Here is an 18190-nt window from a genome sequence, read left to right on the forward strand (position 1 = left end):
TCTTTAGTTCTTCACTTTCTACCATAAGGGTGGTGTCATCTGCATATCTGAGGTTATTGATATTTCTCCCAGCAATCTTGATTCCAGCTTGTGCTTCGTCCAGCCCAGCATTTCTCATGATGCACTCTGCATATAAGTTAAATAAGCAGGGTGACAATATACAGCTTTGACGTACTCTTTTCGTGACTTGGAACCAGTCTTTTTTTCCATGTCCAATTCTAACTGTTGTTTCCTGACCTGCATACAGATTTCTCAGGAGACAGGTCAGGTGATCTGGTATTCCCATCTCTGTAAGAATTTTCCACATTTTGTTGTGATCCACACAGTCAAAGGCTTTGGCATAGTCAATAAAGCAAAACAGATGTTTTTCTGGAACTCTCTCGCTTTTTTGATGATCAAGCAGATGTTGGCAGTTTGATCCCTGGTTCCTCTGGCTTTTCTAAATATAGCTTGAAAGTCTGGAAGTTCATAGTTCATGTACTGTTGAAGCCTGGCTTGGAGAATTTGGGGCATTACTTTGCTAGCGTGTGAGGTGAATGCAACTGTGTGGTAGTTTGAACATTCTTTGTCGTTTTGAGATTGGAATGAAAACTGACCTTTCCCAGTCTTGTGGCCACTGCTGAGTTTTCCAAATTTGATGGCATATTGAGTGCAGCACTTAAATAGCATCATCTTTTAGGATTTGAAATAGCTGAAAAGTGGCCAGAAAAGAGAAAATCCAGCATAGTATAGTATCAGAAGTCAAAGGAGGGGAGTATTTCAATAAGTTCTTAACCATCATCTCTATCAAAGCCAAAAGAGTGTTAAGATAAGCGGTGTCCATTTACATCACTTCCTTTCTAATTTTCATTCTTTTGGTGTTAAAATGTCTTTTTATTTAGTAAATGATAATAGTAGATGGTTGGATTGTTTTATTGTTTGCACTCGGGGACAATAAACTGTTGGTAGCCCATACTGGTGACTTCCTTTTCACCTTTTAAGAATATTTTATTGGCTTTGAGATTTAAAAGTCAGAGAACTATTTGGAGTAGAGCATGTTTGGCAACTGATAGAAAAGATCCAGTAAAGAAGGAAAGTTTGAAGTAGATACAGGAGAGTGGAAAAGGACAATAAAGTGAGACCCCTGGAAAGAGATGGAGCTGTCAGTGCAGGTGGTAGATTAGGCTTGTGGAAGGAGGAGCATCTTCTCCAAAAAAGCAGGTCATTGAGCGGCAAGTAGGTAGGTTTATAGTCATGGTTGGAGGAGGTCGAGAGATTTTCTGTCTGTTGGTTTCCATCTTCAGGCATATGAAAGAAGGCTTTCTGCTAAGAGTGAGTTGTGGGCTTGGCGTGAGGCCATGAGATTTCAGAGCATGGAGAAGATAAGAAATGTTTGTTCTTGGAGAGTGGGAGTGAGAGCTGAGGGAACCATGGTGACGTCAGAATACTATTGAGGTTGGTAACTGTGGATTTATAGTGATGACAATCTGTTCCGTTTGGCCTCCCACCACACCCTGCATCCTATGGCTGCATCCCAAATTTGGGTTTGCAGAAGATCAGGCAGGATTTTTAGAGCAATTACCAGAAACATTTTAACAACAGGGTTTGAAATCTACTTTAAACCCCGCCTACATAGAAGGCAAGCTTTTAGGGTCTTTTAGACCTAAAAGGTCTTTTTTTTTTTTTTTCATTTGGTTCATTTACAGAATTTTCAACTAATATAGATTACACTAACAAGTGAATTCTGGGTATAATTTTGTCATGTCCATCCTCTTTGCTTCACAGAATAAAGTATTACTAATAAGAATTATAAATGTTTTAATATAGTTAAGTGTAAGCAGTCTTATGATAAGGTCTAATTATGTGTATATCTAATGCTACTTACTTTTGAGGATCTTAAAAAAAAATCCTATTCTCCAGGAACTACTTACATTGTATGCTGGAGGAACATTGTCTCATAACTTGAATAGTAGTCAAAACATCTGTGAAAGCATTTTGAAAAATTCAGAGCACTAGAGAAACAGATATTGTTAATGTACCTGTTCTCCGTTGTCTATAAACACACATGTTGGACTTTTCACAATAAAAGTGTGAAATGAACATTAAAGAATATAGAGAATTAAATATGACTCTCTGGAGACTGATGAAAATGACAGATTTTTTTTTTCTCTAATAGCAATCAGTAAGAATGTATTGTGGTTGGAATAACTGTAGAATAGTCATGCATGTGTACATTGGTTGTGGTGGTAGTAGTCAAGGCATGCAAAGGAATGACAGGTCCTTTAATTCTAAATTGAAATAATTCTGTCTATTGCTGCCAAAACTTTGTTTCAATTCTCATCAGAAAGAGAACACTATCTGGGAACTTGTTTGTATTTCCTTATTTTTAATTATAATTTATACCAATGTAGTATCTTAAAATTCCATTGGCCCTGATCCTGATTTTTTTTAAAGTAATATATACAAACATTTGGTGAACAGTTTATTTCCCTTTTATTCTTATTCTCTGTTTCTGGTTTCTTTGATTCTTTGGGGTTTTACATACTTGTCTTTTTAGTTAATAATAATAGTAAATAAGCATGACACTTGATCATGCCACAAGTGTGGCACCTTGTTCTCTATCTGAACACTAACAAATGCTAACTAATCTTTGTGGGGTGTTATAAATATTCATTTGTATAAGGGAGGAAGAGGCACAGGAAGATCGTGAATATAAATGAAATTTCGATAGTTTTCAATGCAGTGCAAATATTCTTAGGTCTGCCACATGGAAAATGTACTTTGTTCTTCAAAGGCATAGCTGTCTTTGCCCTGCTTATTTCTGTTTTTCTCATATTTGCTGCTTGCTTCTTAATTAGAGTGTTCTTTGTCAGCCCACACAAAGATATGTTGTGAGTTACTTTTATACTTGGATATAAAAGGAGGGTTGCTTGTGAGCCCAACGATATCATTTTAGACCATTCATTGGCATTTACCAGAATAATATGAGCCACTGAGATAAGAAGTTTTTTGCTGCCAGTGCTGTCTGTAGCAGTCATACTTGCTCTATTCACATTAACCCAAAACTCATATTTCATTTTTAGAGACTTGAAGAATGAGGATACCTTGTTGTTGTTTTTTTCTTTTTTGGCATTGATATACTGAATTGAATGATTTGTCTTGTTCCCTTATTTTGTCTTCAGTTGAAAAAAAAAAAAAAAAAGTACCTCAACAGAAAATTAGTATCTCTGATTTCTCTATAAATTGCTCCTTAGTTGCTATTTTCTGATTTTCTGTCACAACATATTTTAGTCTTGGTTCCATATTGGTGAGGAAATCTCATCTCAGGTGTTGTCAGGAAATCTCTTGGCCCAGTGAATACTGAGTAGAGGTTGAAAGAACACTGACCCTGGCGTCAGGCAGTCTGGGCCTGAGCCCTCATTCTGCCACTTGCCAACACTATTCCCTTGCTCAAGTTCCTTTGAATAATACTAGGACAATAACACTTTAAAGCACTTACTTCAGTCGAAGGAGAGTAGGTGCTACGTATTAGCTATTTTGCTATAAATAACATAATCCTAATTATTTTGTCTTCATGGGTCATTAGATTTCTTTGATATAATTGTGACTTCTTAGTTTAAGGGTAAGTAAAATTACTTCAAATTATTCTCCTCATTGAGAAATTTTGAAAATAATATGTTAAGAGAGTTTATCACTTGACTGATCAAGAGCAAAAATGCAGTGTTTGGAGCTGCCATTTTGAGGTTATATTTTGTAAGTGAAATTTCTATAATCTTTTTTTTTTTTTAGAGTAAAATTTGTAGTTTATTCTTCTCTACTAAAATTATGGTATGAGAATCTCCTGCATTTGTGTAGAAATTTGGAAATATGGTCAGGAAATTACAGAGCTGTTACATGAAGGATTTTCTCTGATCCTCTGATCCTGTCAGTTGGATTAGTTCTGTCTCTGTATATAGTAACAGTTGTCTCTTGGTGTCCTCGGAGATTGTTTCCAGGATTCCTCCTTGTCCCACTGCAGATAGTCAGCCCTCTGTATCCACATATGCGGAACCCATGGATATGGAAGGCCAACTATATATTAATAAATGTGTCTGAATAAGTCATTGGAAAGCTTAGGAACATATGGCCTCATACTCAGCCTATAATTTTATTTTACACGTGCATATGAATGTTAAATAAACTCAGCAGTAAGGGAAAGAGAATATCTTTGATCACATACATGTTGTAATGGTTTATATTTCTACCCTCGTCAGCAAGTGATTAATTTACATTTGCTGGAAACTTAAAGTTTTTCCTCAGCTACACTATATAGCAGGCTTGTATTTTTTAACCTGACCTTAAAAATATTTATGAAAGAAGGCTGAAAATTTATTTTCATTTAGAGGCTATAAAAGGCCAAGTTGGAAGTAAACTTTTAAAACAAAATTGGAGGTGGAGTGATGATGGTTTATTTAACAGATGGAGAAGAGTATCTGTTCCACAGCAACAGATACTGTAGTGAGCTAGAAACAAGAGAGCAGCTTACATCAAACCAAACGTGGTAGCAACAGAAGGATGGATTTTCAGTTACCTGCTTTTTCCATTAAAGCCTTTCCAGAAGGGTGAATTTGTTCTCTGTATGAAGACAGAGTTAAAAAAAAAAAAAAAGGCTAAACCACAGTTTTTGTGGTTGGTAATAGAATTGGAAATAAAATACTTGGAGTAAAGTGTCATGCTAGTGATATCAGTCTTCCCTCCCTCCCTCATCATCTCCTTTCCCGTCTCTGCTCCTACTCTTCCATGTTTCCTCCCTTCTTTCCAGTATTTAGCAAAGAATCTTTTTGGGTTAAAACTGGGTTGCTGATTAGTCTCTTAGTTGACTTGTATCCTTTGGATAACAGTCTGTGTGTAAGGATTCACATTATCATGGTCTACTTGTACACAGTTAGGAATGTATCCCAGCTACATTACTGATTCATGTGCTATATGGCCTTGAGCCAAGGCCTTTAACCTCAGTGGTAGTAATAAATACCAGTTTATCTATAATAATATTTTACAAACCAGCCCATCAGAGATGTTTGAAAACAATTATAATTTTTTTAATATTTACTTTTTCAAAGTCATGCACTATATAAATACAAAGTAATATGCTTATGTAATTCTCATAATTGCTACTTGTACAGAATCAGGGTATTTGGAAGACACAAAAGTCAGACAATTCAGCTTTTAAATAGGCTCAAAATAAATAGAATGATAGGACTGAAGAGAGGAATGTCATGTTTTAGGCTTGTAAAATTGATAGAATCTATAACTGCTTCTAGGTTTTTTGGGAAAATGTATGATTTTGATATGCCAAGCATGCCTGTGTTAAATGAACTCATGTGAACTGTAACATTTTTGTTCCACTCTTGTCATAACTTTGTACAAATAAACTAAGAAGGTTGTCTGATTCTGGCAGGTTCTGAGAAAAGATATTTGATAAGGAAAATGTAGTAGTGCTGGAAAGTCTGCAATATGAAAGGAGAACTTAGCATTTAATTTCTAAATTTTTAGTGGCTGCCTGCCCAAGTGAAGTTTCTTTTTACTAGGGGGAGGCATACATGAAACAGTCCTTGATTTATATGGACCACTGTTCTGCTATATAAGCTGTGTTTCTTTGTACTGAAGAATGATTCGTCGAAGAACAGGTTCCATGCCTCTGGCAGTTAACTGTTATTTAATTCACTGTTTTCTGAACCCTGGCCTTCTTGACAGGTATTTTAAAATTTACATAACTCAGGTATCCATTGTGAAATTAGAATGAGGCTTGATCAATGGTTAGTACACCTGCATCCTTCACAGCAGTTGGCTTAGAGTTGGATGAGTCATCTTATAGGATGTCCTCCTCCTCTAGTTTGGTTTGTCATAGTAGCCTTTCTAGAGTATGTCCGTTTGAGGAGAATTCATGGAATGCTTTTAACAGACCACGAAGCATGTCCCTAAGGGAAATAATACTCCATCTGCTGTCTCAATACAGTAAAGCTGTTGCATTTTCTTTCTTGGCATTCTACTCATACCTCATTTATGCAAACCTTAAAAATATAGGTGGTTATTTGCTAAAGAAGTGTTTGTACTTCCAGTTTTAATTGGTGTCCATTGTGCCTCCTAGTGTTTTTCTCTCGGCGTGAATGACACTTGTTTTATATTTCCCTCTGAGCTGAAACACGCTTGTGAATAAAGTCTTAGTAGCATACCCTCAAGAAATTGATTATACTCTAAAATCAGCCTTTCTTGGGCCTTATTAATAAGGAATTTTCAGGAATTCCCTGGTGGTCCAGTGGTTAGGACTCTGCATTTCCACTGCAGAGGACAAGGGTTCAATCCCTGGTCAGAAAACTAAGATCCTGCAAGCCATACAGCACAGCCAGATTTAAAAACAAAATAAATTTTCTTTTAGCACTTTGGAAATATTAAATAAGTGAATAAGTGGTACCTATTACATAAATAAAATATCTTCAGACTTGCTTGGTCTAAATTCAGAATTTTAAAAGGATGTGGTTCATACAGACAGCCACTGAAATACATCAAGGGTTTATTGCTTAGGATAATAAATGTTAAAGAATAAGAACAGTGGGTAGTTAGCATATCACTGGTATGCTCATTGGAATTCTGGATTACTCTTGAGTAGTGGGGGAGATGAGAAACACATACACTAAATGTGATAGTGCCATGGTGAGGCAGATATAATGGAAAGAGATGACTTCTGATTTAAGAAATTGGCATTACAATTAATTACAATTAAGAAATTGGTCTTACAGAGAAGGCGTTAAGAATAACACCACAGTGAGAAATGGGTGGAGAAAAGATGCTTTCAGGAAATTAGTATGTATAGCAATACTGTAGTTTAGTAGGAGCAGAGGTATCTAACTGATTACAATTACTCCTTGGCACATGCTGTCACAAAGCCCTGTGTGGGTAACCAGCAACAAGCTACATGGGTAGTAGATGCTAGATGGAATGCTTGGGGTTGGGGCTTTCAAGCTTGCCCTTGAAGAAAGGGAAGGATTTGATTAGAAATCTCTATGTTCCAATGAAAGGGGCACAGGCATAAGATAGAAACAAAGATAGTAAAACAGACCAGTTTTACTCTGTTGAGTTTGAAAGAGACAGCCAGCTACACTGAAGAATCTTAAATGCAAAGCTAATGAATTTAAATTATCAGGAATGATTTGGGAACTTCTTTTAATACTCCCTTGCTGAGAAACATTTAGTGATCACAGCAAAGTTTTGAGAAGATGATTAGACATGTGTGAAAGTTTTGGAGGGCGAAAGGACTAGAAGCAGAGGCACTGGTTAGGAGGACTAAATAAATGTACTGATATTTAAGAAGTAGAAGTCAAGGAGGTAGAAGAATCAATAATGATTACAATTAAATCAAAATGGGGGTAGCAATTTGAGTATTTGCCTTGGGAGAGAATATTAATTTAGTTGGTCAACACTTTTTTAATTGAAATACAATTGATATATAGCATTGGGTAAGTTTAACTCGCACAGTGTGTTGAGTCAAATGAGTACTTACATGTAATAGGCACTGGGCTATAACGAGGAAGGGAAAATACAGGGTCTCTGCCCAGGTGGACCTTTTGTTTAGTGAGGGAGACAAGAAACCTCTATGTGTGTGAGAGAGAGAATAAGTCCTCTGAAGAGAGAAGTAAGGTAAGGGATAGGCAGTGTTTTAGGGTGGGTGAGATAACATTTGAGTAGAGACCCGAGTGAAGTGAGGAGTGGAGCCTTCTCACCATCTGGGGAAAGAGTGTCCCCGGCAGCACCACTGCACATGTAGGCCTGAGCACCCCTAGGACCAGCAAGACCACCACCTGGCTGGAGACAGCTGCAAGGGGCAGCAATGTAGGGAACAAGATGCACAGTGTATCCAGGGAGTAGGGCATGTAGTGTCCTGAAAGCCATGCCAGAGAGTTTGGATTTTATTCTCAGTTTGATGGAAAGTCACTGGGAGTGCCATTTTGCTATTGCTATTGCTAAGTCACTTCAGTCGTGTCCAACTCTGTGCGACCCCATAGATGGCAGCCCACCAGGTTTCCCCATCCCTGGGATTCTCCAGGCATGAACACTGGAGTGGGTTGCCATTTCCTTCTCCAGTGCATGAAAGTGAAAAGTGAAATTGAAGTCGCTCAGTCGTGTCCGACCCTCAGTGACCTCACGGACTGCAGCCTTCCAGGCTCCTCAATCCATGGGATTTTCCAGGCAAGAGTACTGGAGTGGGGTGCCATTGCCTTCTCCGGGAAGTGCCACGCGTGGTTTCAAAAGATCCCTGTGGCAGCCAAGTTGAACACGTGGAAACAGTTAGGAGGTAGTCCTCCAGGTGAGAGAAGGTGGTGACTCAGAGCCTAGGGTGATAGTAATGGAGGTGGTGGAAGTCCAGATATAGTTTGGAGGTGGAGCAAAATTATTTGAGCTAGGTGTGGGTTATGTGAAGTAGAATCTAGGAATACCCACAGAGTTTATGTGGTTGGTTTGTGGAAGTTAGAGAAAGCTAGTTCTGCCTCTTGTGCAGACCCTCAGCATGTTTGTTTAAGGAGGGCTCCCTTCCTCCCATAGACATACCTGGGCGCTGGGTCCCACAGCTGGGGGAGAAGAGCACAGGCTGAGTACCCCTGCTTGGCCAGGCATACTTGTGGGGGGCTCAGTGCATGCTATCCAGTGCAGCAGCCCTGAATCATAACTATCTTTGGCCTGAGCAACTGGGTGAATTGTAGTGTCATCTGAGGGACTCGGGAAGAGAAGCTGACTTGAGGTGAGGGAAGGTGGTGGAAATCAAGTTCCATCTTGAGCTGAAGTCTGAGATGCATATTAAACATCCTAGAGGCAATGTCAAGTAGACAGATGGATATGGACTTGTGGAGGCCAGGTAAGGAGTCATCAGGGATGCAGACAGGTTTGCTGTTTTTGAGTTTGAAGTGACAGCATGACAAGCAAGTGGAGCTCTAGAATTCAGGTTTGAGAACAAAGATTTAGATTACTTCCCAGATGCAGACTGGGAAGTCATTCTGCCCAGAGGGATATATGAAACACATTTGAGGGAAATTACAGTGAAAAGCAAGAAGGTGGAGACCACTTTTGGAGTGTTACCAGGCAGTGAAAAGTGGGAAATGACTGCAGAGCGGCCAACGTGGGGAAGAACCTGGTAATCAGCCTGATGGAAGAAAAGAAGTGAGGGCGGGGCGTGTTGGAGAGATCAGAAAGAATCCAGGCTGAGGGAGGCTGCTAAAGTTTGAGAGTACTACTGAGAGGGAATAGTAGGTGTGAAGGTAATTTGCAGGGAATTGAAAATATACTTTCAGAAAATATGCACTGAAAGGAGGTAACAGTGGGGTTGTGTATTGGTTTTTCAAAATAGGATGGTCGTGTCTGATTAAGGCAAAGATAAGGGAACCAGTGGAGGGACAGACGAGAGCATAGATACTCTAAGCCAGTATTTTGCACAACAGAGGAAGGAGAGGTGAAAATTTATCATCTTTAATAAAGTTGTGGTTAGGGTCATCTGTTATGGGGTCACCGTTGGAATTAAAGATCTGAAGAAAGTATGAAAGAACCAATAAGGGGGAAAAAATGGTCAAGCAGCAATGAAAGACTGGTTAGAAATGATGGAGAATCATTTGTAATAGTCCCATCATGTTTTTCTGTGGGCCCAAGAGCACGAGGGAATTGAGAATTACAAATTGTCCAATTAAGACAGAAGGGCACCTGGAACAGTGGTTCATAACCTGTAGGAGTGCATATCAGAATCACCTGGAAACTTTTTTCAAATTATATCAAATTGAGGTGTGGGAATAGGATGATTGCAATAGGAAGAGACAAGCTTACATATACTTTTAAAACCTTCTGGGTGATTATCTTAAACTATCCTCTCTCCACCCTACCTCACACACACACATTTGAAAACTGTTCTGGACTTGATGTTAGTAGGTTGACATAGTGCAAGCTGGGTAGGAGTAGTAAAGAGTAGCTGGAAGGGAAGCAAATAGACTGAAAGAGTTAAGAGTAAGGTTTTCTGGAGTGATCTTAGTAACTACTAGTAAAATTTATAGGTGGGGTGTATGCTCAGCTGGTTAAGTTCCTGTTCTGCAGAACTTTACAGAGCTTTTCATATGCACATGAATCTCTAAGAAGGAATTTAGTATTTTAAGAAAATAGCTAACCATGGAACCCTTTTTTCATGGTACCTTTGGACTAGTTTCTACTAGAAAACATTTTGAAAATGCTGAATTAGAGAAGTCCTGCAATAATTCGTTCCAGTTTAAGAGTTCACAGGTTGTGGGAAAGGGAAGCTGTAGTGGAAAGGTGGCCTGTCCAGGTTAAAATCTAGAAAACACAGCTCCCAGGGTATGGGATCGCTGGGTTACTTACCATTCCAACAGGTCAACTGTTTTCTACCATTGAGTCCAGTGTCAGTTGGATCATCTGTATGAATGTTGAAGTTGTAAGTTTAAGACAAAAGTGGGGATTTATGAACTATTTACAAACAGTGTACATTCAGTAGTTAGGTTTCTCAAAAACAGTGTTGGATAAAGTCTTTATGAAAGAGACCAAAATCCAATGGCCTTTTAGGGTAACTAGCCTTTCCCTTAATTAATGACAAGAAAGTGGATAATATTAAAAGATACACTTTGATGTCTACGAGCACTCCATGTCAGTGACTTAGTATTTGGGGAGTTTATCCACCTTTGGGCTGAGACAGAGTCACAGGCTTTGGGAATGTCACCCTGCCCCCATTTGTACTCCCTGGGCATTGAACGGAATACTGCTTTTCCAGGGAAGTCCTGTTCTTACAGTTTGAGATGATTAATACCAAATGTTGTCTCTGAAGATTTCCAAAAAAACCAGTGATTGGTGAGGACAGGGATTGTTGGCAGGAATTAGACATTTATATAGCATGACTGAGTTTTTAACAGTGATGTGATAGGAATTTTATGAGTATACAAGTCAGCTCCCAGCACTGAGACATACTAAATGAAAAAGGTTCCAGTTTTCAGTTGTCCCAACTGTGTGTTTTCCAGGTCACAAGTTTCCATTCTTTTGTGCCAATGATAGCATTCCATTCTTTCCCTAATGTATCTTTAATGTTGGATTTCCCCTCATAATCCTCTATGAAAAAAGAAAAATAACACACATGCCTTCTTTTTGCTTACAGCAGTATCCTTGTGATAAATTTGTGTGTGTGACCCCACTGAAGTGTTCAAAGCACATGGAAATCACTTACTGGTGACAGGTGTGCATTCTACGTATTGATTTTCCTCTGGATGCCTGAACTCTCTTTTTTTCACAGGTAAAGTCAGTGATAAACCTTTTGTTTGCTGCATATACTGGAGATGTGTCTGCACTTCGAAGGTATGTCAACAGGGTAGCATATGGTGTACAGATGTTTATGAAATTGATTCTGGGGAGAGGGCCATTTTAAAGCTAAAGTTTCACTTACATTTCCCTCTAATAAAAATAATCCAAAGTTATATTAAGTTTCCCCTTCCAGTGCCTTAGTCTTGCTGTAGTCTTTCTACTTCCTAGAAAAGCCCAGTCCTCTGTTTTCCCAAGTGGTAACTGTTCAACAAATCTGGCCAATTGATATTAGTGTTTTACTGGAATTGGACAGTGCCTTCTCAATCCCCATCTACCCACACTCTCCATCTTTGGAGGTGAGGGAGGTGGGCAAATAGGAACACTTGATCTGCAGATCCCCATTCTGGAAAGGTCACAGAGGACTGTAAACTTGAGATGGTGAATGTTTCTTCTTACTCAAAAAGAGCAAAAGCTAAAGAAGAGCGGGGAAGTGGCATTTACCTAAGGCATCATGTTCTAGTTGAACAGGGTGTCCATTAGTGAGCCTAGTGAAGGATGACACCTTTCTCACAGGACCTTCAGTTGAACTGATGGAGGAAATGTTAGAGGCGAATTAATATAACAGCTATGCTTACAAATTTTCAGGTTTGCTTTGTCAGCCATGGACATGGAACAGCGAGACTACGATTCTAGAACGGCACTCCACGTAGCTGCTGCAGAGGGTAATATATGAACCACTCATTTTTTTTTTCAAACTTAATTTCTACTTAACACTAAAACCTGCTTGTTTTACTTTGGCTGTAGGTCATGTTGAAGTTGTTAAATTTCTGCTGGAAGCCTGCAAAGTAAATCCTTTCCCCAAGGACAGGTGAGCCCTCGTGTTACTTTCTAACATTGGCAGGCCAGGCTTTTTATCATACAGGGCTATAAAAGTTAAATGATGGGTGTATTTAAATCCACATTGTGTATGTTGGAGATGAACTTGCTTTGAAGCCTTATAAAGGCAACAAACAAAACCTTGTTTCTATTCAGTAGATCATTCTTTCTCCTAGATCCTCTTGTTTACCTAAGGGAGTTTTCTCAGAATTATCTTGGTTAGTCTGTCAGTGAGTATATTGTGTGGGAAAACAAGTTTTGGTGTTTGTTAAGATAAAATAGGAGTTTTGTCCTCGTGGGGCTTTTGACTACCCCAGGCAGACAAGATAAACATTGCAGGGGTATATTAAAATGTGTAAGGAGATTACTGTTCCAGAACTCTATTGGAGTTTGTTGAAATTCCTGGATTTGCTTGTAGTCAGTTTTAGAAAGCTTCACAGAAGTTGAATTTTAACCAGTGCTTTGGGGAAGAGATGAGATTTGAGGGCACAGAAGGAAGAGAGGGGCAGTCTATCTAGAGTGGAGGGATCAGCCTGGGATATGTTCTGCTCCTCTCCTCTTCTTCCTGGTCCACATGGCAACTTGACATTCATCCTGCAGTAAATCCTGTTCACAAGGTGGATGGTCAGGAGAGGGTTAAGAATGCAGCTTAGGTATACACACACTTGAAGTAAATCCTGCACTAATACACTGGCATGTTATATAACTGGAGTTACATAACTGGGTGAGTCAGTGAGTAAGGAGAATAAAGGCTTAGAAGAATGGAAAAAAAATATTTGGTGGGAGAGGTTTGATACATGTGATTAGGAGTTTGGATTAGATCTTTGAGGACTATATAAAGTAACTTTGTGGAGCAAGTTGATTATTTTCTAGCTATTAGATCTTTCTGTTTCAGTAAGGTTTTACTATTTTTCAAATCAGTGGTTTGGGTTTTATTAGTTCAGCTTGCAGGAAATGCAGGCAAGTTATGACATCAGTGTCTGAGAACTGTTAGCAACTTGGTAATGCTCTGATTACCCAAAATCATGATCTTTATTGGTAGTATTCTAAAACCTCATGTTCGGGAGACAGTTCCTCATTTATCCCCAAATGTAATGTCCACACCAGCTCTTTCTTCAGAGCAAGGAACTGAAGAGGGTGTTTTCTCCTTGCCCCCTGTATTTATAATCCCAAGTAAAACACCGTTTAACACAGGCTGGAAATATTTACTATGCTTTGCATATTTAAGAATCAAAATGTTGTTTTGGTTTTTGCCCTAAATCAACCTCTAAGAATGTGAAAGCAGAGGCATCCATCTGAGAGGCAAAAGTTAGCTCAGTAATGAACGTGGTAACTGGTTATTCAACGTTTTGAGAATGTAAGCTAGATGAACACATCTTTGTTTCTCTATTTCATAGAATCAGTATCACCTCAAATTGGTAAAACAGGCTTGAGCAAATTTAGTGTATAGAATTGATATTTTGCATTACTTCATGGAAAACAAGAGTCAGTAAAAAAAAGAGAGAGAAATAATAGTTTTCCCAGAAAGACAGGTAATTATATGCTGTAAATGATTGAAAAGTTACCCCATCACCCTGTTTCAGGTCACTGACTCCCTAACTTAATGAGGGCTAACGTAGAAGTAAAAGGCAACTTAATTCAGCAGTTTTTTTGAGAAGCACGTTTGTGTTAAATGTTACTTACATATAAAAGGTTACTTACCTGATTTTAAAAATGAAGAACAGGCTCCCAAACTATTCAAAAATATTTTTAAATGAGATTACTTAAAAAACTTTTAGTTCCACATTGGGACCCCACTGAGAAGGTAAAAGGTTAAGAACAAAGAAAGAAGGAAAAGCAGAAGCTTGTGAGAAAAAATGGAATCAGAGAGCCTACCAGCCACGGAGAAGTTAAGTGACATAATAGTAGGGAGAGGATGGAAGAGAAACTTAATAGTTTGTGAGGAACTAGGGAGGTAATTATCATGCTCTGTCATTTACTTGGGTTGTCACAGTTATACAGTGTTGACTCCTCTTCCAAAAGGCTAATTAGCTGATGAACCACTGCTGGCAGCTCTTCGTTTCTCATCTTCAGTAGTCTTCATCTATAGGACTCGAAAGAGCACAGCCCAGAGAAGCACACTTCCTGTGGAAAGAGTAGCTCTTCTGGTTGTAGAGTGGGTCCAATTGAGTCCCTAAAGTCCCATCCTTACCACAGATGATGAAATGTCAGTTCCTCTGAGGCCAGTCTTGTTCCTCCAATGTATATTTGAGCTCTAATAAGACCATGGTTATTTCCAGACTTTGTGGAGATTCACTGTGATTTTACATTGACAGGAACACAAATTTTCTGTCAAAGGCTAGGGTGATGGATGTTACACAGCTGAGTTTTCTTTGAACATTGTATTTAAAGAGTGATCCCTTAGGCTTTTCATGAAGGTAAAATTCAGGAATAGTAGAGGAATCTCTCTTACCTGTCAACACTAGAATTTCCCCTCCATAAACACTTAGTATGAACAAGACCATTTTGCAGAAGATGGTTTTTCTCTTCCTCCCCATATCCCAACTTGCTTGGAGATCACTTTTTGGATTATAAATCTCTTTCTGCATTTTTTTCAATATTACTTGTAATACTGTGTAAATAGCTAAATTTGAATGGCCCTTTAACCTGCATTTAAAATCTAAGATTATCATCTTTGTACAGAAATTCCCTAATGACCTTGTCTGTGCCGTGCTACTTGTTTAGGTGGAATAACACTCCCATGGACGAAGCGCTGCACTTTGGGCACCACGACGTATTTAAAATCCTGCAGGAATACCAAGTCCAGTACACGCCTCAAGGAGATTCCGACAACGGAAAGGAGAATCAAACGGTCCATAAGAATCTCGATGGACTGTTATAATAGTCTTAAGCCCAAGATTTAAATCACTTACCTATGTAATTGTGGAAAATGATTATGAAGAACGTGTGTATTCCTATCTGGTAGTGATGTATATTTTACATTGGTCATTTCAGTGTTACTGGAGTTTCTTCATTGTGCACACAGGACAAATCTGATCTCTTTGGGAAAAAATAGAAATAAAACAATCTCCCTCCATAATGTGAGCAATATTTACCTCGTGCATTGTATAATTTGATGTAAAAGATACATTTATCAATGCTAGCTTTACTATGTGGTCTTCATGATTTTTGTGTATTTTGTGAATTTTACAGTTTATGGTGATGATCTGCTGATATGCATTTATAAATTAAACTCTATTGTACAGTCTGTCCAAATGGGTCAAGGCTACCTTCAGACAGTGTAATTTTCATGACTTCAAATACAGATTTAGTTTGAGTGAACAACTATATGCACTTATGGTTATGTGTTTAAAATGTCTCCCATCACCCTAGCTTCATGATGTGACTCTAAAAATTATAATAGTTAACAACTGTTAGTAGGATAGACCAATTCTAATTAGAGTTTATCAGGGAATCTGTTTAAGGTATGTTTGGTGACCAAAACGTTATGTGTGAATGTAGTTAAAATATTTTGGAAAGAATTTCCTTTTTCTACATCCCCTTAGACCAGCTTCTTTTCCCAGACATTTAGCTCTTTGCCTCCTTCCTTTAGCTGGGAAAGTGGGTGCTGGCATACTATGCAGTTTTCATGTTTTCCACAATAAAACAGAAAATGCCTCCTGTATTTGGCATCCGAGCTGTAACTATGCCATTTGTCTACAGGAGTTGAACCAGAGACAGATTACTAAGCTAAATACAAATTATTCCAATTCGTCAGCCAATAAAAGGAAGGGATGTGCTCCGACAGCTCTTTAACAAGATATTTTTCAGCTTTCAGGATAAATTCAGACATGCTCTAAGCTACCAAAGTTATTATGAAGGTATGGGAACTGCTACAAATAACATTTGTTTTAAAACCTGTCATTAAAAGTCTGCATCAAGGTATCTGTTCTGTTTAGGGGATCACTAGATCGTTCCCATTTTCTCCTGATTTTCTACTGTATATTTTTGGTGGACTTTACAGTATAATAATAAGAAAAGGCTATTTCATTTTAAATCAAAATCCATCATTTGTCTTGGGGAGGAACTGCACATATACATTATCCTGTCATACCTCAGAGGTATAAAAGGGTATGTTAATGAGGATTTCTGAAATTAAACACACACACACAAATGGACTTCTCTGAAGCTGTATTTAGTGAAATGAGCAGAGTCCTCAGCTACATGAATGCTGGCTGTTATGTTAATATAATAAATTCCTTTTTCTTCCCCTTTCTGTCAGCACACACTGCTGCTTCCAGGCTTTATCATGCCCAGTGGCTCCTATTCCCACTCAAGCGGCCTCCAGGTGTTTCAATTACTGCTCCCAGTCTAAATCAGTAACTTCTGCCATTGTCCCTTATTGCCTAGGCAGCACCTCGGTAGGTGGAACATGGTGGGTGTTCCTTAACGGAGCTGCATCAGGCACGAAGCCATTCTCAAGTCTGTGCTTCTGTGTGGAGTATGGTGGGTGGGCGTTCCTACCCCATGGGTCTATCAGACATGTAGATAGGTAGTATTTGTAAAATGCTGCAGAGGAACAGCATTATTCCCAAAGATACCATGGGGTAGACACTCTGTAATTGAAATGATTTGAAATAATTGCTCCAACAGCAGCCTGCTCTGTGTGATTTAAATGAAACATTAAGATAGTTCAGTTATGTGACGAAGACTGCCAATGATTTTGAGCATTTTTGTTCTGTTACTTGGGAACAAAGCATTTTCATCTTTTCTCAGATCAAAACTATTCTGTGCAATCTTTGTTGTTTAGTTAAATGTGCCCTTATTTACACATGATGTTATTTATGACTTTAGGCTGGGTCTTGCTCTGGCTATTTGCTATTGGCTGGTAATAATAATGAACACATTTGACTTAAATACTTTTAACTGTGCTGTTAACTGCTGCCATCACTATGCTCCAAAGATCTTTTTATTCTGGCTTTAGGATCATATGTGCTTTTTCGGTACCACAGAGCTCTATATGGTGGTGTTTCTTTAAAGCTTTGTATACACTGTTGTTTTTGCTGGTCTCCATTCTAATGATCTCATATCTGAGTGTCATGTGCTGTACCCCACTGCTGCCCATCCTGCCCTTTAGCTGCAGAACTGGATCAGCTATTGACCATTTGATGCTGTTATCTGCCTGGCAGGAACTGAATGACCTAATGCTGGATTTAGATTCTTTCTGGGGATTGTACAGCTATGAATGTATTTGCTTCCAGAACCTCCCAAAGTGAATCTAATCGTAAAACTGTAAGTTGTAAGTATTCTGAAATTGAAAAATATTTATTTTAATTGAAATCAGGTAGTGTTGCTTTTTACAGCTTAATAAATACATGTATCAAAAAACCAAAAATGATTCTTTTAAAAAAAAGGTTTTCTCTTACATCACTGGGTTGGGAACTCCACTGAACATAGGAACTACATATAGGCATTTTTCATGCCTCCTATGGACCCAGGTACTATGCCAGTAGTAGTTACTGCAGAAACTACTGCAGTAGGGTTACTGCAACGATTAGGATGAAAATTCTGTAAGCACTTCATCCCTGAAGGTGAGAAGACCCACAGGCATGTTTCTAGTCCTCTTAGAAGCTAACACTATCCTTTCACAGGAGGTGCTCAGTAAATATTTGCTACATTGAGATCTTTCACTAGGAGGGTTTGAACCTCTTTTAATGAAAAGAGAGGGTATTTTCACAAATGTCTTGATGTGTATTGGGGGAACTGAACTCAGTGCTGCCACACTGGGGTCTACCTGGTCCATCCATGTATGGAATGGCATTCACTCCCAGAGCCAGAAAACCCTGGTTCAGGGTCACATGGTCTTCTAACCACAGAGAAGGTACATAAACACCACAAATGCCATGGCTGTCCATTTTCAACAATCAAAGTTGTTTGTCACAAAGCAATCTGCTTTGCTTGCTATAACAGTCAAACAGTTTGTCTATATTAGGGACATTTTACAACTAGAAGAGACATCCAAAATCTCTACTCACCCTTTCTT

General features: G+C 38.7%; 1 protein-coding gene across 3 annotated transcripts in view; it reads left to right on the plus strand.

Annotated features, from left to right (window-relative positions):
• Nucleotides 1–17542, plus strand: part of GLS (glutaminase) — an 86139-nt gene extending 68597 nt beyond the window's left edge. For all 3 annotated transcript variants that reach the window (XM_010860832.1, XM_010860836.1, XM_010860835.1), the window contains 4 exons: nucleotides 11285–11346; nucleotides 11938–12014; nucleotides 12097–12160; nucleotides 14893–17542. In XM_010860832.1, coding sequence (XP_010859134.1) covers nucleotides 11285–11346; nucleotides 11938–12014; nucleotides 12097–12160; nucleotides 14893–15049 — 360 coding nt within the window. In that variant the 3' untranslated portion in view covers nucleotides 15050–17542. The remainder of the gene's footprint in view (nucleotides 1–11284; nucleotides 11347–11937; nucleotides 12015–12096; nucleotides 12161–14892) is intronic.
• The last annotated feature ends 648 nt before the right edge of the window (nucleotides 17543–18190 follow it).

Source organism: Bison bison, unplaced genomic scaffold (assembly GCF_000754665.1).
Source record: "Bison bison bison isolate TAMUID 2011002044 unplaced genomic scaffold, Bison_UMD1.0 scf7180017864471, whole genome shotgun sequence".
Classification (NCBI taxonomy): domain Eukaryota; kingdom Metazoa; phylum Chordata; class Mammalia; order Artiodactyla; family Bovidae; genus Bison; species Bison bison.